Source organism: Nelumbo nucifera, chromosome 3 (genome assembly GCF_055504915.1).
Source record: "Nelumbo nucifera cultivar China Antique chromosome 3, China Antique-T2T, whole genome shotgun sequence".
Taxonomy (NCBI): domain Eukaryota; kingdom Viridiplantae; phylum Streptophyta; class Magnoliopsida; order Proteales; family Nelumbonaceae; genus Nelumbo; species Nelumbo nucifera.
The window spans coordinates 105,811,591-105,833,665 of NC_142651.1; the positions used below are offsets into that span (position 1 = coordinate 105,811,591).

Genomic DNA, 22,075 nt, shown 5'->3' on the forward strand with positions numbered 1-22,075 from the left:
TTAAATAATAAAAAAAATTATTTTGTTAGTTTGGACATTTATTGAATCGAATAAAAAAATGCAAACTCCGATTTTCAGATGCCATTTACGCCGCTATTTCCTTTGTTAGGATGATCAGGACCCACCAATGGGTGCTGCGTTGAAGGTTAACTAGAGTAGACCAACGGGAATATTAGTTTAAATATTCCCGTTTTCAAGGTATCTTCTTATTCCAGTTGGAGTTATGTACACGTTTATTCTTGGTTTTTGAAGGGTGTTATTCTTGGTTTTTGTCAGAACACCCTTCCTGTACATCACTCCACATCTATCATCAGAAGAATAACGAGAACAGGTATCCTCATTTTCATTCAAATCGAGTCCACCATTAATATAACGTGTGTGTGTGTGTGACAGAGAGAGAAGAGAGAGGGATCATGTTCTATTATTGTCAAAGAAAAAGAATTAGAGGGTCGCATGAGCAATTTCACACATGTTCACACGCTGAAAGTGCAACCCACGGACTGATTTTTCTTTCGTTGAATTGTTTTAGAAAGTGAAACCTGCATGTGGATTCTGCATCACAAGAAAATTCCCAAGGTTGATACCAGGACAGTACTCCCCCAGGCTTGAAACAAGGGTGAAAACGGGGTAATGGATACCCAGAGATAGTTAAGACATGTCAATTAATGTTCGACTCCTCTGGAAGATGAAGCAAACGTAGATAGGATGTTTTTCTTGAGTGTGAACTCGTCTACCTTGGCTGGGCTAATTGACTGCACCAAAGAGAAGCCAAAAATGAATAAATATCAGGATCAATTAAGTTAATTCAGACCAGGTTTTATTCACACTATAAGGTAGCAATATGTAATTATGTATGCCCCTCCCCCTGACCTGTAATGTCATAGATTAGCACTTTACCTTGTCAAGCATGCGTTGTAGTCGCTCCACCTCGTTCTTGGCATAATCTGGATTCTTCTCCATGCAGTTCTTGGCAGCTTTCAAGTAGATCTTACCATACCTGAAAAAGCAAGAAGATTATGACGTTCTTGTTTAATATCTACATCCACTGAAAGTCAAAATTGCAATTCCTTTAACCACAACGTTATGGAATCTCAGTTATCAGCTATATTCACTGAAATGATGAAATATTAAGCATCAGATGCAAGAGATTTGAATTACAGGATTACCTTGCACGTGAACCCTTGAGCTTCTCAACCTCCTCTTCCATCTGAGAAAAGACTTTCTTCTTCTCATCACTGTCAGCACTTACAAACTCCTTCACCAAGGCATCCAAACTTGGAACTATACCAGCCTATATCAAACAAATTATCACATGTTCACAAAAAAAGAAACAATCATGTACTTGTTATTCTTTGAGTTAATCTACTACTAACTTTGGATGTTAGTTGTCCTTTTCCATCACGACTAGTGCCACACTTTTCATTGATGAAAGTCACAAAATCATCCAACTCTCGGCCACCATCATAGTCTTCACCGGCTTTGTTACTTTTTGGGAAGAATTTCAATGTAGGATAGCCACTAACACCATATCTGCATAGATAGCATTGATGTATCAGGACCCCCTTGGCAGTACTGGCTACTGCAAAATTTACTGATGCACCTCTTTTGATAACTACTTAACCAGATAGTGCAAAAATCTAAATATGGAAATCAGACCATACCTTTTAAGGTGCCAAGGTGAGGCTAGGCGACAGGGGGGTGCCTTGTCGCCTAGGCAATGGATTTTTTTAAGTAAAACCATATATCCTGTGGTAGTTCCCTAGGTTCCATAACCATCTTTCCTTAATAACTATCCATAATTTTCATAAGAGAAGTATAAATTTCATGTTTTAAGTTTAGAAAATCAACATTTTATGACAAGAAAAGGAACAAAGGAAAGAAAATTAAAAAAATATAGGAGCTGAACCCCTACTTTTGTTATAGGAAAAGAAGAAAAGAAAAGGTGGAAGAAGAAGATCTGTAAGAAGTAAATGTGTTGATTAGACAAAATTTTAAGTTCTTCCCTTGCTTATTGGTTCAGGTTCTGAAATCTTTGAGGATTCAATCAAGGATCAAAACTTCGATATGATACACCCCGTATCGGGTGTATTGTATTGTTTGCATCTTTGGCGCCCCAATACACATGTTTACAGGTGTTTTCGAGAACCCATTTTTTAAAATAATATATATATATATTTAAAAATGAAATTGAAAACCAAATAAATAAAAAAATAGGGGGAGTATCATTACATGTACTGATACACCTCTTCCAATACACAATCGATACTTTGAACCATGGATTCAATACAACAGTTAGCAATGTTTGTGTTGATTAAGCCCTAACAAATAAGAAAATAATAAAAATAAATTAGTACATAAACACATAAAATGAGTATTCTAGTTTAATAATGTCTATTTTATAATTATAATGTCAAAAAATTAAAAATATAAAAGTATTTTATAACATAGTGCACAAAACTACTTGGCAATTGGGTGAGGCAAGCCTCCAAGGACGCCTTGTCACCTAGGCGTCGCCTTGACAACTACGAATCAGACTTGTGCTGGAGTCTTTAGAACTCTCTAATATCTTTGTTATTTTTCCTGGAACCATTTACCCAGAAAACAATTCCTCGATTTGCCTTCAGTTTGGAAAGAATCAGGATGTTATTGGATTAGAAAGGTCCAACAAAAAGAAATCAGGATGTTAGAGGTTAACCATGGCTAGAACTTGACCATACCAAGACAAATGATTGCAAAAGCTTTATGCTTAAACAATAATTCCTGCATACATCTTATATCATTTCACTGGTGCAAGAAGTTATATTTATAGTTATTAAGGTCAACTTATAGAACAAATATTATATAGAAATTATGCAAAATTGCTTATTATCTTTATAATTAGCTAGAAGAATATTTATGTGTAACCATCTCGAGACAGGTTAGTTCTTTGTTTCCCACATTTTTTCTTTTTTCCCCTTTTAACAAAAGTGCGACTACCAAATATGGGTTTCATAAAGTATTCCAGGAAAAAGCTGTATTATCTTATGTCTATTGAAAGAAAACTGAGGCTTCTCCTTAACTGCCACATCAACTTGATGAAATCCTTAATTTCAGCAGTAACCAGTAAGGGGTATAATGATAGGACTTGTGGCCATACTGGTTGCCTTTTGTTTATCCTAAATTTAACAGTATTCAAGGCATGATTTCTGAAATTGTACACCATTGCAATAGTCTAAGCTACCAAATAATGCTGGTAAATTACAGCTGTCATCACTAATCAGCATTGATTCCTTCTACATGAATCCTGTTTCGCCATTTTGTTCTGTTTAATGTCATTATCCATTGTTAAATTATGATCACTTAAATAATTGCTTGCTACTTCAACCCATGTCCTTTTTGGTCTGTCCCTAGTCCTTCTAGCCCCTTAGTCCCCTTCAACTTGTAACTAATTGTTTCTTCTTACAGATGCTGTAGGTGGTCTTTTATGCATGTGACTATACCATCTAAGTCTATTTTTTCTCATTTTGTCACCTATTCAAGCTACTCCCAGGTTCCTTTGGATGACTTCATTTTTAACCCCATCCTTTCTAGTTCTTCCACTTATCCATCTCAGAATACACATTTCTACCACACTCATTATTTGTACGTGTTATTTCTTGAAGGCCCAACGCTTTGCTCCATACAACATTGCTGGCCTTATAATTGTTTTATGGAAATTTTCTTTTAATTCAAGTGGTATTCACCTATCACATAAGACTCCAGATGGACCCCTATATTTTGCCCATTTTGCTAATTCTATGGGCAACATCCTCCTCAATGTTTCCCTTGTTATGAATTATTGAACCAAGGTACCAGAAAAAAGGTGACATTGAGTTATTTCTTGGTCTCCAATCCTAAGTGTACCCTAATTTGCACTCCTATTATTATTAAACTTACATTGCATATATTTTATTTTACTCCATATTTTAAAGCCTCTAGGTTCTAAGGTATTTGTCCATAAACTTAATTTTGCATTTAATCCTTCATTAGTTTCATCAATTAAAACAATGTCATCAGCAAATAATAAGTACCATTAGACCTCCTCCTGAATATGTTTAGTCAATTTATCTATGACCAGTGCAATCAAATAAGGGCTAAGTGCTGAACAGGTGAAGAGCCACTAACTATAAAATCTAATATCTCTCCCACAGGTGTTTTAACATTGGTTGCTGCACCCTCATACATAATATCCCTAATTAGGTTCACATACCTATTTGGCACTCCTAGGAGGTTTCCAAGACACCATATTATCTCTCTAGGGACTCTATTGTATGCTTTCTCTAGATCAATGAATACCATACAAAGATCTCTCTTCTTGTCTTTAAACCCTTCTTTCAATTGCCCCCTTTTCTGTAATTAAAGTTTCACAAATATTATTCATTAATAAAGCTTTCTGTTATTGATAAAAAAAACCCTTCTTTCAATTGTCTCGAAAGAAAAATAGCATCCATGGTTGATCTCCTTGGCATAAACCGAACTTAGTTCTTTGACATACCTATTTCTTGTCATAACATTTGCTCAACTGTTCTCTCCCAAAGCTTCAGAGTGTAGTTCATGAGTTTAATCCCACAATAACTATTACAACTTTGCATATCGCCTTTGCTCTTAAATATAGGCACCACAATGCCATTGTCCTCAGTATTATTTTTATACCATTCAATTGTTTTATCAAATCAAACATTAAATAACACATTTTAGTATTGAATTGAAGAAACCGAAAATTTAGGCATCATTCCAGTGACCATTCCGCCCATTACAATGGGAAAGAAAAATAAAGGTCAAGCATGATCAGAAATATTTTCATTATTTTAGATTAAATATCCATCCATGAAACCCTCTTCAAATGCAATAAGGAACCAGATCAGTTCAAAATGCTTATTCTTAAATCTTCTGCTGATTGTCTGAAAATTATTATCGACATCATTCTTCTAGTCGCAAAAGAGATGGGCTATGTCTAGGACTTACTTTTCAGCCAAATCTTTGTATTTATCAGCATCCAGATTAGCAATTACTACATCTTCCTCAAGTTTATATGCTGTTGCAACCTTTTCATAAGTCTACAAAACAGGAGAAGACAATAATCGGAGTTCAAAGTATGTTTTCATACAGCATTTTTAAGTTTTATGGTCAATTAATCAAGTGCTAATAAGATTACCGAAGTTCTATTTTTGTATTATACTTACAGGAGCAAGATGTTTGCAGTGGCCACACCTGCAAAGCAAAAAAGATAGCGTAGTTCATAAAATATAAAAATTGATGGATAATGTAATATAATCTGCAAATAGAAAATGAGTTACTTCCACTGGGAACTAAAGCCATGTCCCTGAAAAAAAGATAAAGGAATTGACATCACTTCAGGTTCGCACTATTGCAACCTATTGGTGTGTATCATATGATATGTATTGGTTTTTGAACCACCACAACACCAAATACAGAGAATTAGAAGATTCTTTATGTTTAAATATTAGAAATTTAGAAGTCCAAGCATGTCTATCTTTGAAGCCTCAGGCTGGTTTTTTTTTTTTTTTTAATAAGGGAGTTTTGGCCATTTGAATTGTGTGATATGCAAAAAATGTGTCCATATTTTATTCCACGTCATCACTATCTGAATCCTGCCTGGTCAAATGATTATATAAGGAATAGTAATGCCAAGTATAACTTATGATAAACATTCACCATGCATCTCAAATGGTTGATTTGAAATATTTTCACTGTTTGCAGCAAGTAGTTAGCCATGTGGAATACATGTAGGACACAGCAGTATTCCAGAACCTGGATCAACTATTTTAGATACATGGATAAATGTTATTTGCATGGAGATAATGATAGTATAACCAAGGTTCAAAGTAGCAAAACTCTTGATACAAAAAAAAAAGCATATCAAGAGGTGCTATCTATAGAAACTATTTTATTTTTTATTCTTTAACCATTGAAATTAGCTAACTCTTAAAAAGCAACATATCAGTGACACTGAAAATTCGATGTATTGAATGATATGCACTGATACATTGTGATATTTTGAACCTTAAGTACAACACATTTACTTAATTCAGAGTCATTTTTCCAAAAAAAAAGAAAAACTAAAAAACTCTAACATATGCAGGATCAATAAAATGGTCTCCTGCGACCATTTAATGGGTCCCATGATAAAGATGAACTTGCCCAAAAATCAGTTCAGAACATGAGTGTAATTTGTAATTGTCTTTTAATGCATGCATTTGCATGGTGAAAAGAAACTCTGAACAAACCCCTAATTGTTAAATAAGCAATCTCTAAATAAGCAGGGTATGTTAATGCCAGTGTTTTAAAAAGGTGTGCCTTGACCACAGGTGAGACTTAATTTTGTAAGTGCACCTTGCCTGAATAGCTAAACCTAGGCGTGCCTCTCCTATCTTGTTGCTACATTTTGATGAATTAACCTTGAATTTGATGTTGATTAAATAATTTCTAAATTATAGGGTGTATCTATGATAAAGGTGCTTGCACAAACAAACCACACCCATACAACCACATTGTTTCAGTGTCTTGGTCACCAAAACATGAAAATGTTAAAAAGCAAGCAATAAAAGACAAACCCTATTCTTCAAGGCAACCAGTTTAAAACTGTTCAACAGGCATGATTACCATGGGGCATAGAACTCAACCAGAACATCTTTAGTTTCATCCAAGACGACCTCATTAAAATTATCTGGTGTTAGAACCACTACATTGGATGGTACAGTAGTTATCTTGACATTGGTCCCTGCACAAATCACAGATAAGCATGGAACCTACCAATCAAAGTTTCCAGTACACAAGAAAGTAATACTCCTGATGAAATCTAGCCACCAAGACAATAATTAGATAATAATAATTTTCTGTGTCTTACCTCCTTCAGTATTCACAAACTCAGCAAGAGATTCTGCTGTACGTGGTCCTTCATACCTAAACACATCACACACTTCAACTTCTGTGAACCCAAAGGGATAATGGAGACTTGCAACAGAAAATAAAAAGATACTTTGTTAAAAGTAAAATTATAGTATAGGATATACATACATACATACATACATAAATACATACATAAATACATACATAAATATACATATATACATATATATACATATATACATATATATATGTATATATATATATATGAAGGTAAAAGCAGTTCTCTCACTTTTTGGGTTCCAAGGACCCTTTTGGAAACCACTGTATTGTAGGGTATCCAGATACCCCATATTTGCTGCATAGACTCTTATGTTCATCACAGTCAACCTACACCAAGATTCAAGAATCAACAAACAGATGTTAAAAGTTAAAACATACAAGGGGGCATAAGGAGCCTCAATATCAGAAAATGATACTATTTTAGAATAACTATTGATAACAATAAAGAAAGACCTCCTTCAAAAAAAATATATATATATATATATATATATAAATCAATATTTTAAAAAGCATAGGAGTTGTGCAACTGAGGTAACAAGATGCCCTAGGGTGCATATAATAAGCGTAGACGTGCATGGAGCACATGCCTCTTGTATGGCAGCATGTACAAGGGAATACACATTGTATGTGGTTTTGGCTTCTTTTGCATATTATGTGCGATGCATCGCACCATGGTGTCCCAACAAGTATTTTTTATATGGAAAATACAATAAAGTGAAAGCAGCTTCTTCTTGGAGACCTTAAAAACATGGAGGAACAACTATTACAGGTATGCAGATATGGGCTACAAGGCTTCTTCTTCATCAACAGAGAAAAGGACTGTTTTTATCAAAAAAAAAAAAAAAGAGAGAGAGAGAGAGAGAAAAGGACTGTCCCTCTCATCCCTCATTGCTTTGATTACTTCAGTGCTTTATTTTTTTCATACTTCATTTTATGTTTTGCATTTTCCTAATATTGTGTACTGATTAAAAGGAAAATTTTATAAAATAGTTGTAAGGCCAGGTATGCTATATGGAGCAGGGTGTTGGGCAGTCAAGAAACATGTCCAAAAAATCCATTTTTTGGACAGTTTCTCATTGTACAGAGGGCCTTACTTTTGATATCAATACATAATACTATACTTTGCCTTTCTCAAAAAAAAAAAAAAAAAAAAAGAATGAGATGGATATGTGGAAAGACTAGAAAGCATAGGGTCAGAAATGAAGTCATTCAAAGGAACCCAGGAGTAGCTCTAATAGGTGATAAAATGAGATAAAGTAGTATGGATGGTTTGGTCATGTGCATAGAAGACCATTGACAGCACCCATAAGAAGAAGCAATCTATTGCAAGTTGAAGAGGCTAGAAGGACTAGGGGTAGACTGCTCATAATTTAACAATGGATTTGGCATTAAATAGAACGAAATGGTGAAATAGGATTCATGTAGCTGACTCAATATAGTTGGAACTTGGGATAAGGCTCGGATGATGATGATGTCTCTAATGCTTTTAATAAACCTTAAAGGAATGATATTATCTTTTGTTATTTGCTTATATGATTTAATAGTTGCAATTTATAACTTGAAAACTAGACTACTGTCATTAAAGTTTTTGGATGGAATCCATGATTTGGTTATCAGTTCCATATTTGAATGCAACATTTTGCTACTACAAATTGCCTATATGACTTTCTTTTTAATTTTTCCTGATTTCTCTCTTTTTTTGGAGATTATTTTTTTTTCTGTTTATTATATTTTATTTTAATTAATTATTAATTAAAAACCCATATAGTTGGGGCAAAGCTTAGATGATGACAATTAATTAAAAGAACCCATCCTCAATGTTCTGGTTTACACCTCATGTCTTAGGATAGGAAACACCTTGTACCACACCTCATTGCTTTGAAACACTGATAACAATAATATTTAGAATAGTAAAAGGAAAAAAGAAACAACCGAACTATTGGAAGTGAGAAAAACATTATAACTGAACAATATTCTTTTTGTACTAAAACTCTATGGTTACAAAAGTATAAATATAATAATTCAAATATCAAATGCAGAAATCTGACCTTTCCAATCAGAACAGTCTTGGCCTTCTTAAAACTAGTACCAAGCTTCTCATACTCTGGAGCAAGCTTTTTACAGTGACCACACCTGTCAGGAGAAATAACATCAAAATTCTTGTCCCATAAAATGATGATACAAAAAAAAAAAAAAGAAAAACAGCAGGACAAAGACAAGAAGCTGAGATATGGCAACCAAATTGCATGCTTTTTCTTCCATTTTTTTTAATACTCAACAAATGGCATTCTACATTTCCGAGCATGCTTAACAATGTCTAAGCTATCAAACTTATGCAGCTAGAGTTTAAAAGTGCTCTTTGAGGCAGTAGAAGTGGATAGTAGAACCCTCTCTGAATTGCAGGTTGCCGGCTTGCTGCCCACAGAAAAGTTGGTGGAAACTGGAGCATGATTTGGTAGACCCAAGTATCTTCTTTAGGAGGTAGAGCAGGAGCTGGTCTCCACCACTTCCCAAGAGTTTCTTGGCACTAATCCACAAGAGCATTACTTATTCAATCTTAACTTAAGAAACGGAAGTGGTAAACACCGAAAAAACGTCCGAGTGTGTAAAAATACGATCTACAAAATAAGCACAAGTTCAGATTTTAAAGAACACTGACATTTCTATACAGAAGAAAGTACAATGCTGCAGGAACTAGAGGAGGAGAAAAGGAACTATAATTTCACCTATAATTGTACAATGTATATATTTGAACTCCTCAAGTTTTATAATTTAGTTATCAAAAAAAAAAAGTTAAGTTTTATAATGAAATAGCTCCGTCGAAAACCATAAAAATGACAAATCACGAAGCATTTTAAACGCATATAAAAAAAAGAATACACTTATTCAATTCAAAACTAATAATTTTAACTAGACTGTAGATCGTGTAGCATTCTCCACGTATTATAATGAAACCCCTAAAGATCTCCATCGAACATGATCAAAATTGCCATATTGCAACAAATCACTACGAATTCTTCAATAATCAGAGGACCAAATCGGCATATATCACAGAATGGGCCGAGATACTCATGGAAAATAAAGAAATGAATTACATTCACGAAAAAACTAAGAAGAAGAAATACCAGGGCGCGTAGAACTCAACAAGAGCGCCACGATCTTGTCCGACCTCCTTTTCGAAGTTCTTTACAGTCAGAACGGTAACATCATCTGCAAATACAGATATGATAAGAAGAGCTATGGTTCCGAAAGTGAACCAGATCTGAGAAGTAGCCATATTCCTTTCTGGTTTAAAAAAACAGGAAAAAAAAAAGAAGAAGACGGAGAAGAATTTGTCTAATGGTTCCACACTTCCGCTCTGCAATATGCTATAATCGAGTGTAAACTGAAATGGGTAGTTTTGTCAATATAAAATCTGAGTTGGGATGTTTTTGTCATTTAGTACAATACAGTGATAATCTTTATAAAATGTATAATGCCGGAAAGGTTTGATACCGAAAGTGCATCGACCAATTAGAGGTTGTTTGGTTCCTTTCACGTTTATTCAGTAAGCGTTTATTAGCGGTGCCACATAGGCACCATCTCAGTATTTTCTCATATCTAAATATTAAAATATATGTATATATTTTATATTTTTCTATGAATGTTAAAATGGTAATATATTAACAGCTACTAATCTCTTTAACGTCAAGTTAGTGACATAGTGAGTTTTAGACATTTTGAAAAGTTGTGGTGAGTTTGAGAGAAATGTTGAAAACTATGGTGAGTTTTTGACAATTTCCCTTTTTTTATTTTCTCATCAATGGCGTGATCTCATTGAATCACTCCTAAAATATCTCCACTTCTTAAATTTTCTCCTAAACTATCTCCTCCACCTAAAACAAACCTTACTCAATCTATTACAGGTAAGGGTGTTCACGGGTTAGTTCGGTTGGGTTATAGGTTGTTTGGCCAATCGAATTAATCTAGTCGTGTTGGGGAATTGATCGCCCAAAACCAACCAATCATTAATAAAACCGAACAAATCAGGTTGTATCAATTTGGGTCGGTTTTGGTTTAGTCAATCGGATAAAAGATTGTGAAATCTGGCCGGCCTATTCCATCACACCTTAAACCAAAAACCAAAAACCCTAAGGCTCAATAATCGACCTTGATTGGTCTTGGTGGAACCAAATTTGCCTTGAAATAAACCCCAAAATACTTTTGGGGATGTGAAGATTTGAACCCAAGCACTCATGGTTACAAAGGCCATGGTATCATTTGACCATTGAGTTACTCAAGTTATTTAATCATTTGTTTTCATTTAAATATTTAAATGTCTACAATAAGTAATGTAAAAGGTAGTGTTTACAAAATTTAAGTTTTGAACCATATAATGATAATCTACATATTGGAAATCAAATTTTTAAAGAAAGATGGGGAGTAAGAAAAGAACAGGTTCCATGGATAGACCTTGGAACTACAAGAAAATTAACTTTTAGCGGCAGTTATGTTTTACCGACAGTTGGCAAACTGCTGCTAAAACAATTGTCGCTAAAAGTTCTGGCGGCAGTTTTCCCAACTGCCGATAAAGCTTAAAAACTGCCATTAGTTATAGTTTTTAGCAATAGTCGCAATTGCCGCTAAAGAGCTGTACCGACTACCACTAAAACTATATATATTTTTCACACCTACCTAAATAATCTGTAATTATTTTTAATTATTAAATAAGCTTATAATTTGCTTCATATAACCTGTTTTATATTCATTCATCCAAATTGAAATGAAATACAAAAAAACAAAACATCAAATACAAATAAAATAAAAAAATTATTCTCCATTCATTCATTCATTCTTAAAAATACAAATTATATCTGTTCACTCATTCATTCTTAAAAATACAAATTACTTCATTTACAAAAAACAGAAGCTCAAAATCATTCCCTTCACCAGTGGCCATCAAGAGGGCATTATATAAATTTGCACTCAAGAATAACTACTTATTGCGTAGATGATGTAATAATCTTGCAACATCCAATAGATTTCCACCTCTGCATAGCTTCTCAACATAAACAGTATAAATTCCCTGTAAGAGAGACAAAAAAAATCTGGGTCTCTAGTCCTTCGTGGTGGTAATGGAGTCGTCCTTGCTGCATCTATGATATTCCATCCAAGGAGCATGAAGACCTGCTTATATTACTTCTTAACTACCCAACTCTGCTTCGTACAGCATGGCTGGACTTAAAATGTACTGTCATTGAGGAGAAGAAATAGAACCCCTTTCACTTGAAATCAACACATGGTTCATCATGTACATGTCTTGTTTGTAACAGATCCAGAGTTGATGGTAAAAGACCAAAACTTCTTACCATTAACTGTTTCCTTTTCTTCTTCCTAATCAGCCAGCAATAACAGAGAGTTGACCGAGTTAAACTGCAGGTACTTCCCATATGTCTTTGTGACAAGTTTACTATATGCCACCAAACTTCCCAAAAGAGAATGAGTAATTTCATGATTTACATTCAATTTTATTGAAGCATGGTGATCGGCCTTTCGCTCTGTTGTCAACTGTCGCGAATCAAATTGGTTGGCTCACTCAAAACATACTTGGGCAATTCATCTTTAGCACCTGCAAGGGAAGCTCCGTAAGAAACAAATCCCAAAAAACTTAAGGGCACATAGAAATAAGAATCTACAGCTAACAATATAAACAAAGCACCTCTTTCGTCATATCAGGTTGTCAAGTCCGCACTTGTAACAATGACACATACACTGTCCACAATTGCTTATGCAAGGGGAAAATCAGCTTCTGCAGCTTCTCGAAGTGCATCCCAAATCTCTGAAAACAATGAAAAATTAAGCTTTTCTTTCTAATAAAATTACAGAGATTTTCATGGATAAAGAGGGAAGAAGAATCGTTGCCCTTCTTTCTGTTCTATGTTTTCAATGGAGGGTAGCCCATTCCATTGTCTTGATGGGTTTTATTAAATTATGAAGTTTTCAATTTGATGGATTTTATGCTTAGTCTGCATGGCAAGAAATGCAGAGAACAGAGATCCTACATGACCAGTCTGACTTGCAAATAAGTAGTGGATGAAGAAATAAGCTGCCTGGAGAATACCAAATGCAGCTGGCCAGCTCAATGACAATGACTGAAGGGACTTGGCCACACAACTAGACATCCATGTTACTCTACCAAGATTTGCAATTGACCTGCCATGCCAACAAGAACCGCAAACCAAGCTAAAGTATCCCAAGCTGGTTTTTCACTTAAGCAATCATCCCATTGCAGAACTCCCAAGAGCAGGGAGAATGGATAACCCAAGCATTGCTGCAACTACACTTGCTATACCAAGAGCATCTCTACACACAGAACAAACCTTATCAGTATTCCAAGACCTGCACATATCATCATTGAGTGTTTAAGGAATTCAAGAACATAATAAGCACCTGTATTATATGCATAATATAATACAGAAATGAATTGAATGACATAATTTAGTGTGGGAGAACTTATGATTTATTTTCATAAAAACATATGGTAGATGGGTAATACAGATTTAAAAAAAAAGGATATTTTATTTTCAGATATATTTTTATAATATATAACCGTAGTTGTATTTATAGATATTAATATTCTTAAAGATTTTTTTTATCAGAATTAATATTCTTAAAGATGATACCTACATTTAAATATAAACAGACCATTTTTCATTTTGTATCTTTCAAAAGAAAAGATACCAAACATGAAATCACCTTTAAGTTATCTTTTTTTACCATTAACCTTGAATTTCATTAATGAATAAAAGAAAACTTCTCAATCTCCAGATAGGATAGACAAAAGAAATACAATCAGCCCTTGTCTGGTGTATAGCCGTCTACCACGCAATTTTTCCAATATTACACCAAGTTGGAATTGCATTGGTCCATTTATGCCTGACCAAATACTTTACCATACTTTTTGTTTTTGAAACTTAACTATAAATAACCCCTTTCCAGTACTGTGCTCATGACATATGCATATTTACTAGACAAGCTCAAGAATGCTATGTCAGTAATGTTGGAGAAACTAAACTGATAAAAAGATGCAAAACCATACAACTATTTAACAAGTATTATGTAACTTGGAAACAAACCTCTATTGATAGATGCAATTTCATCATTCAAATTAAAAAGAACAATGAACATTTTTTCACAAAATCAACAGCAGGCACTGCATGGATGGGTGAAAAGCAAAGTCATTTACTCCAGAGGCAAGAATCTAATAGGGTGAACTAACTACATTATATAGATACCATGCATGAAAAAATCATGAACTAATTCACATAAAAATAAGAGACCTTAAAACAGTAAATGGTCTAAATTACAATTTACATTTAAACTTCATTGAATAGCTTAATTAAAAAATAAACTCAAATGGACTGAAAACAATGAAGAAGCAGGGGAAATGCCCGTGAGGCAAAGCTCTAAAGATTGTGACATTTTTCTATGAGCATATGGAGAACATTTAGTTGACTATTCTGAATTGATGATAGGTTCCTACTCCTAACTCCTAAAGATAGGTTCCTACTCCTAACTCCAGTATTTGTATTTAATCAACAAAGTGAGACATTCACTTAAGAGTTGTCTGTCCAATTAAACAACACTGAAATTTAATGGGCATCAAGAATGGAAAGGAAAACAGATTGAAGCAGCTATTCACAGAGGGCCACAGAAACATCAGTTCTATGATTTGAACGTTAAGGTTGAATCAAATGACAAAGTTTCCCATCTTGCAATTAATTGGAAAAAGTTGTTCCTGGAGTACAGTAGCATGAGAACCAAATACAAACAGAAAAAATTTATGAGTATAATCTTAATTAATATATTTATACATGTAGGCCAAAATAGGTGATTTGCATTGTTATTCCACCGTAATCTATCAACAAAAAAGGTGGATTTGCATTGCTAAATGATAATTCAATAATATGAACCAAATGCTGAGAGGTTGTTGTCAAACGTTATGACAAAATAAATTAGGCAAACAAATCCAGCCAGAGACTGCAAGGAGATTAGTTATTAAAACACTCGCAAAAGAATAAAGCATAAGAACAAAAGGTAGTGTTACTTACCCAAATACCCACAAGGAAATCCTTGTGGCAGGACCCATCTGCTCCAGTTTCTTTGTAGCCATAGCAGGAGCATCTGGTGTATCTTTGATTCCAGGGGGTAGATCTTATACAGAACTAAGGGAGTAACCAGAAGAGAAGCAAATGCAGGCAAGCTAGCAGCCTTGAACCAGGAAACCCATGGACTTGCAATTTTCACCCCAAGTTCCTCAGCCAACTTGAGGCAAAGTAGGTTTTGAGCTGCAGCAGTTAGGAAAAGAGCACTTGAGTTACCAGCGGACTGTCACGCATCAAACAAGAAGAAATAAGTCATAAAGATATCGCTAGATAATACTAAACGAAGAGAACTAAAAATATGAAGCTCACAAAAAATAATCAAGAGTGGAAATTGCAAGTCCACTCGAGAGTCTCACAGTCTCAGAGAGTCTCAAGTGGACAACTGGGAAGAGGTAGCAGAGAGGTAGCATAGAACCTCATCATGTGCCAATATTCGAAGGCCTACATTCATCAAAAAAAAATATTCGAAGGCCTACCCATGCATTTACACCAAGCTCATGTCAATATCAGCGGACTGTCACGCTCGTGTCCGGGATTAAACTTTCGAGCTTGGAACGTTGGGATATGAGGGCCTGGACAGCTGTTCTTGATGGAAATTTTGAGTTTTGAGCGAGGTGTTTGCAAGCTTCTGATGAGAGTTTCTCGTAGTTCAGTGCACAACAGATCTTCATCCTCTCTTCCTCCGATAGTCCAGCATGGACCTGCAGAAGTCCCATTTCAGTTCAAACGTTAGACAAAATTAATGGCTTGAAATTATGTCTACATCTCTGCTTTTAGTAAAACCCAAGCTCATTTTATCATTCCCAACCCTTCTCAGAGATCTGATCAACCAAAAGGAAAAGAAAAATCAATCACCCCACATCCCCATATTAATTCTCACTAGACAAATCAAAATATATGGCAAAGAATCATAAATTTTGAGTGTTCCTGAGATTGACAGAAGATAAATCAACAGAGTTGACACTTGATACTCCACTAAAGTTGCATATACTTGGAGAAAGGAATTCTGAGAATGTAATATCACACCTCGAGATACATGTCCATGGCCCGGTATATTCCATCATGAGAGTCTCTTGCAGATTCTGGCAGAGCTACGGCTAATGCAACAAACTTCGAAGGTTTCAAACAGGAATCTGGCGCCACTTCTGCAATGTATAAGTCCATCAAGCTACCAACCTTCTTCAAACGAGCAGAAAACACCCAACAACCCCCTCCTCGAAGAAATGATCTCAAGAACCTAAGAACCAGATTCACATCATACAGATAAGCCACACCAGGAGGAGAAGGTACAAGAAGGTTATCAAGTGTTGCTTGATCCAGCTGCGAACCAATCATACTTTCTAATCTGTTCCGACAACATTTGTTTACATTAAAACTCAAAGCCACCCGAAGAATCAATCCCAAATAAGCTCTTGCAAGAAACAGAACTCCAATGAAGGGAATAGAGCATCTCCACAACACTCTCTACATTCTCATCTGATGTTGCTCCTGAAAACCTTGATTTTTGGTAATAGAAGAGAAACCTACTTACAATTACATGACTGAACTTTTGAGCAATCATCGCCTTTATCAATTTTTCAATCAAATAGAGGTGCAAAACCACAAAATCTTCAAACCACCAAGTTTCCCTTGAGAAACTATTCTTCATGCTTTCAGTGCTTCTGGTGTCGCAGGAAAGCCAGAAACCAGAGCTGTCAGGGGAAGACGTAGAGGGGAAGGCTTGTATCACTAGACATAGCCAGCCTTGGTACAAGGGAATCCAAAAGAGTTTTCTATCAAAGGAAAATCCTGGTACTGCTTCAAAGCTACAAGACTCTCAGACCAGGTCCAGTCGGGGATCCCTTCAAGGGATTTCTCAGTTTGTTCGATTAAATTTTGGGTTCCCGAGACGTCTTTAGCCATTTCCATGAAATGGGCAACACTGTTTAATAGGATGGTGTTAGACGGAGTTACCTCTATTCTGCCATTATTATAGCAGAGAGCTCAAAACCCTCTGCTCCTCCTGGAAAGTCATGGGATATGACCTTTTCATTCCTGCTCTTGCTCATAGATTTACCAAATAATTTGCTTAATCTACCCGAGAACGCTAAAATAATTTTCTGCAAGTACCCATAAGGTAATAAAGTCGGATGAGAACGGATCGAAACAAAAGAAGAAATGAATAATAAATTTGATAAAGAAGAAATGAACTAAGAGGAAGAGAGAGATTCGACTGATATAGAGATCTCGGGAGAGAGATAGAGAGAGCGTGAGAGATGAAGAGCGCGAGAGAGAGACTACTGGGAGAGGAGAGAAACAGAGAGTGCCGAAAGGAAATGCGCGGGGGAGGAAAAGGTCACCCCGCGCCTTTTCTCTTTTCTCTAGCGGCAGTCGTGGGTGTTGGCACTTTTAATCGACTGCCGCTAAAAACAAATCAAACCTTAAAAACTGCCGCTATAAGTCATATTTTTTGTACTTAACCAAATCAAACCAACCATCCTCACCCCTACCAATCTCTCTCTCTCTCCTCTTAATTATTTCTTTAATAAATGCAATGTATCCAAAGCTAATTATTATGCTAAATGATCCTAATTTATTTAACATAATTCAATTAAGTAAATTAGTTTAACATAATTCAATTATGTAAATTAGATAAATTTTTATTAATATTTAATTGGTTAATTTATTAAATTTAACTTAATTGACCTAATATGATCAATCTAATTATTTAAAAGTACCCCTGTAGTTTCGGAGATATTACACATATAACATATTGCCCCTCCATTAGTTGACCGTCAAATTAAATTCACATGTGACATCACGTGAGACGTTATAAAATTTAAAAATTCAATTTTGCCCTTACATGGGCCCTCTTTTAATAAAACCTAGGCTTACCAAGCGGGTTTGGAAGCCAACTGACGCTAGTTCATGCATAGACAAGATTAGAGCCTTTTACAAATGCAAATTTAACAATTTCAGGGGGCTTGAATCTTCAATCAGTGGCATGCTGCCATAGTGGGACCGGTTGGATTGCAAATTTGTTGAATATTACTCACAGATTCTTTACAGTGTATAAATTTGATTGTGGAATCTGGCCGGCCTATTCCATCACACCTTAAACCAAATACCAAAAACCCCAAGGCGGTATTTAGAAACGATGCAAATAGAGTGTAAATCCCAATTCAGGGTAAATTTGCACTTTGGTTTATCTTTGCCTGTGTTTGGCAATATTGCATTTATACATTAACCGTTTTACACTCTACATATTTGCATTCACACTTATTTGCATCGTTTCCAAACGCAGCCTAAGGCTCAGTTAAGAAGTACAAATATAAATATATACACTATAAATCATGGTTTTCAAAACCGGACCGGATCGGACGATCAGACCAGAAAAACCGGGAACCGGTCACCTGACCGGTTCCGTTTCCCCCCAAAATGTTGATTTTGGTCAGCAAATTACTGAACCGACCGATTAACCATTCAAACGGTTTTAACTGTTTTTTATTTATTTTGTCAGAACGGGCCAATCGTTCAGGTTGAACAGTCAAACCATTTGAACCAATAATCGGATGCCTGACTAGTTCGGTTTTAAAAACCATGGTACAAATATATACAAAATAATACAAAATATAAGGATTTGCACTCTACATATTTGTATTTATACTCCTTCCAAACTGAGCCTAAGGCTGTGTTTGGTTGCAGTGCAAATTTATTTGCATTAGTACAAATGCATAGGAGTGCAAATATAAAAAATGCAAATTCTTTTTCAATTTTGTTTTGCTTTTACTTTATTCTGCTTCATATCTTAATTTACTTCATTTATACTGCAATCAAATAAAATAAGCTAAAATTGGAAATAAAATAAATCAAAATTTACACTCAAATCATTTGCACGGCCATGGTTTTGCATCAATGCAAATTCATTTTATATTGCAACCAAACACAACTTAAGGCTCAATTTAGAAAGAAATAGTACAAATACAAATATGTACAACTTAAATACATAAAAAATAATACAAAATATAAAATTTTGCACTCTACATATTTGTAAGGGAAACAGAGCCTAAACGAGGGTCTCTTCTCTAATTTCAATCTTCTACCAGAAAGAAGAAACAACAATGCAAACGAGATACAAAAAATTCTGTTTTCATTTTATTTTTGTTGAAGAGGTGTTGCTCGTAGACTGCAGAGGGTTCAGGCCTTCAAGGGTAGTCTTAAAGCATTTGTTTGGGGCCTTTGAAGTTCTGAATGCTAAGTCTTAAATATTCCAAACTTTGAATGCAGCTTTAGGCTTTAATAGCTGAACTAAGCATTTCACACTTAAACCCTGATTCAAGACTCAAAAGGTGATTTGTTTTTTGCTGTTGTGATTTGTCTCTAAATAGACAACGGAAAAATGAATTTTGTAAACTTCAGGGATACTTTAAGTAGGGCTAGGGATACATTACGTAATTGTCAGATAATTCAGGGGTAGGGGTATTTTAAGTAATTAACCCTTTAATCAATTAAATTAAGGGTACATTGCTAAAACCTCCCCCTGACATTTGATAATTGCAATCACCTCTCTCTAACTTTATGACAGAGTTGCAAGTACATCCCCTTTGTTAAAGTCTTCTAACAAGATATACAAAAAAATGTCCAAAATACCCATGTTACTTTTGACCAAAATATTTATTTTCCAAATTTTCTCTTCATATCAATCACTCAAAGATAAAACTGTAACTTTAAACTCTCATTTCTTTTCTGTTGTTCATCTAGTTTGTATTGTTTTTCTGTAGAAACCAACCTCAACAATAATTGCATGGGTATTTTTATGCTTCTTGTTAGAGGATTTTAACAAAGGAGATTTACTTACAACTGTGTCAAAAAATTCAAGAGAGGTGATTGCAATTACGAAACTTTAAGAGAAATTTAGCAATTTACCATTAAATTAACTTAGTCAACGTAAATTAATTAACAAAGCCAAACTAACTTGATAAAATTAACAGCTTAATTTAATTAACTGAGATACCCATTGGATATATGACCTCCCCAAGGATGAGGATAGGGGTTGCTCTAGCAAGGACAACTGCACAACGATGAGGACAAGGAATAATTGGGTACTCAATCAAGAACATGGACAGGGATGGAGAGTGAATCCCTCATCCGGATTGGGAATCAACCAAGACAAATTGGACAACTTTTTATATCATTTAGTGATTAATGATGATAACTAAGAGCTAAATCAATTTAGATTACTGATTTTTTTATTTTAAATAAACATTTTCCCAAAGCAAGCTTTTATTTCATCATCATTCATGCCTTATCCCAACTATATGAATCCTGTTTTGTCTTTTTTGCTCCAACGGGCTACAATCAACAAGAAACCTTACCAACCAGCCAATTGACACCTTATTAATCCTGTTTTATCAATCCATTCTATTTAAAGCTATATCTAATATTAAATTATTAATGCATATATCATTTTTCACTACCACCCATGTGTTTCTTTGATCTACCTCTAACTCTTCCCGCCCCTTCCACTTAAAAAAAATCACTTCTTCTAAATGAAACTGTTCGTGGTCTTCAATGACCAAATCATTTTAATCTCATCTCTCTCATCTTATCACCTACTGAACTTGCAAATGGATTGAGAAACGTAATCCATTACTCGTTGGTGTTTTACATGAGCTTACGTAGCGTGGTTAAATTACCAAATCATCCCCGTACGAAGATGGGGGATACCCTCGGGTGTGCAACATGCAAGAAAGACCACGATGTAAACACAATATATGGCCTGTGTCTACACATTCGAAGGTTCATTTTTTAGCAGCCGAATTTGAAGGTGCATTTCTACAGGGGATCCATTGCTAACAGGTAAGCAGCAGACCCTCAATGCATCCTTACCAGAAGAATCGGATAGCTGTATTAAATATTAGGGTAAAATACAGAAGAAACTTCCACTTAAGCTTCTGCCAATCATAAAAACCTTCTCTATACTTTTATTTAAGCAAAAACCTTCCCTCTATTTTTTACAAAATTAACAAATTCCTCCCTTTCGTCAATGATCAATACGGAAAACGTTAAAGAAATTATCATTTTTTTTCAAAATACTTATTTTACCCTTTCTCGAACCGTTCATCTTCTTTCACCGTTCGAACCCAGAAGCAGAAGGCAGCGGCGGCACTCCTCTAAATCCGATCTCTTCCTCTTCTCTAATCTCTCATCTTCTTCAGCTTCTTATTCTTCCCCTTTTTCCCTTTCTCTGTCCCATTTCCGCCGCTGCAACCAGTTGCAGCGTTGGCCATGTTCTGTTGGCCACTTGTTTGAATGCAGTATATGCATGGAAGTGGCGAAGGACCCAGTCGTCACTTGCTGTGGCCACTTGTTCTCTGCAAAGGAGAGGTCCAGGATGAGGACGTTATATCGATTTATGGACATGGGAACAGTTCCGGCAGTGAGGACCAAACGACGGGAAAAGCATCGGAATCGGGAGGATCCCTCCTAGGCCCCATGGACATCGTTTCAAATCGGCGAGGCAGAGGTCTGATAGGGAGATATCAACATTTGAGATCCAGCAAGTGTTTAGAGGAATTGGCCATGGATCTCATCATATGATGGAGTGGCATCGACATCATTTTTCTGCAGCAGGCTCCCTTTCCATTACTACTTCTCCACCTGTTTCATCGCCCCTCCGAGTTCTCATCACTGTGGTACTGCGCAGGGAGGGATTACTGGGAGGAGAATATGAATGCCCACGACAGAGTTATGTCGATCAAGTGTCCATGGAGTTACAGCAGAGTGCTGCTGCTGCTGCTACTTCAGTTGAAGCAGAGACCAGGCAGCGTCGACTACAAATGCAGCAGCTTCTGAGAGCTCAGGCACAAAGAGCAGCTTCACGTGCATACTTCCCATCTGTAATAAATTCATCAGCTGAAAGCATAGTTCAGGGATATCTAATTAGTCGTTCCATGAGAGAAGACTATAGTCAGCCTCCAGACCTTGCTCGATCACAGCCTCAG

The 22,075-nt window shown here is 35.5% G+C and overlaps 1 protein-coding gene and 2 pseudogenes across 3 annotated transcripts; all 3 read right to left on the bottom strand.

Moving 5' to 3' along the window:
* Positions 1–403: 403 nt before the first annotated feature.
* On the bottom strand, positions 404–10,324 carry LOC104598830 (protein disulfide-isomerase like 2-1-like). Its single transcript, XM_010261068.3, has 11 exons — positions 10,074–10,324; positions 8,997–9,081; positions 7,178–7,275; positions 6,887–6,942; positions 6,643–6,760; positions 5,202–5,229; positions 4,984–5,075; positions 1,374–1,530; positions 1,167–1,291; positions 898–997; positions 404–752 (listed from the first exon to the last, which is right to left on the bottom strand). Exons 1-11 carry the CDS (start codon positions 10,223–10,225, stop codon positions 663–665), a joined length of 1,101 nt encoding a protein of 366 aa, XP_010259370.1. The 5' UTR covers positions 10,226–10,324; the 3' UTR covers positions 404–662.
* A 1,444-nt stretch (positions 10,325–11,768) lies between these two features.
* LOC104598829 (dicarboxylate transporter 2, chloroplastic-like) lies at positions 11,769–15,502 on the bottom strand (annotated as a pseudogene). Its single transcript, XR_002022746.2, has 4 exons — positions 15,449–15,502; positions 15,039–15,315; positions 12,647–13,290; positions 11,769–12,556 (listed from the first exon to the last, which is right to left on the bottom strand). The product of XR_002022746.2 is annotated as a dicarboxylate transporter 2, chloroplastic-like (transcript).
* LOC104598828 (BTB/POZ domain-containing protein At3g22104 pseudogene) lies at positions 13,311–18,005 on the bottom strand (annotated as a pseudogene). Its single transcript, XR_016083840.1, has 4 exons — positions 17,967–18,005; positions 16,119–17,281; positions 15,569–15,793; positions 13,311–15,315 (listed from the first exon to the last, which is right to left on the bottom strand). The product of XR_016083840.1 is annotated as a BTB/POZ domain-containing protein At3g22104 pseudogene (transcript).
* Between the last annotated feature and the right edge of the window lie 4,070 nt (positions 18,006–22,075).

Coding starts and splice junctions, on each gene's coding strand:
- LOC104598830 (XM_010261068.3), bottom strand. CDS start 10,225: ATGGCTACTTCTCAGATCTGGTTCACTTTCGGAACCATAGCTCTTCTT. Junction 998..1,166: donor CTCAAGGGTTCACGTGCAAG/GTAATCCTGTAA, acceptor TTGCTTTTTCAG/GTATGGTAAGATCTACTTGA. Junction 753..897: donor TACAACGCATGCTTGACAAG/GTAAAGTGCTAA, acceptor TCTTTGGTGCAG/TCAATTAGCCCAGCCAAGGT.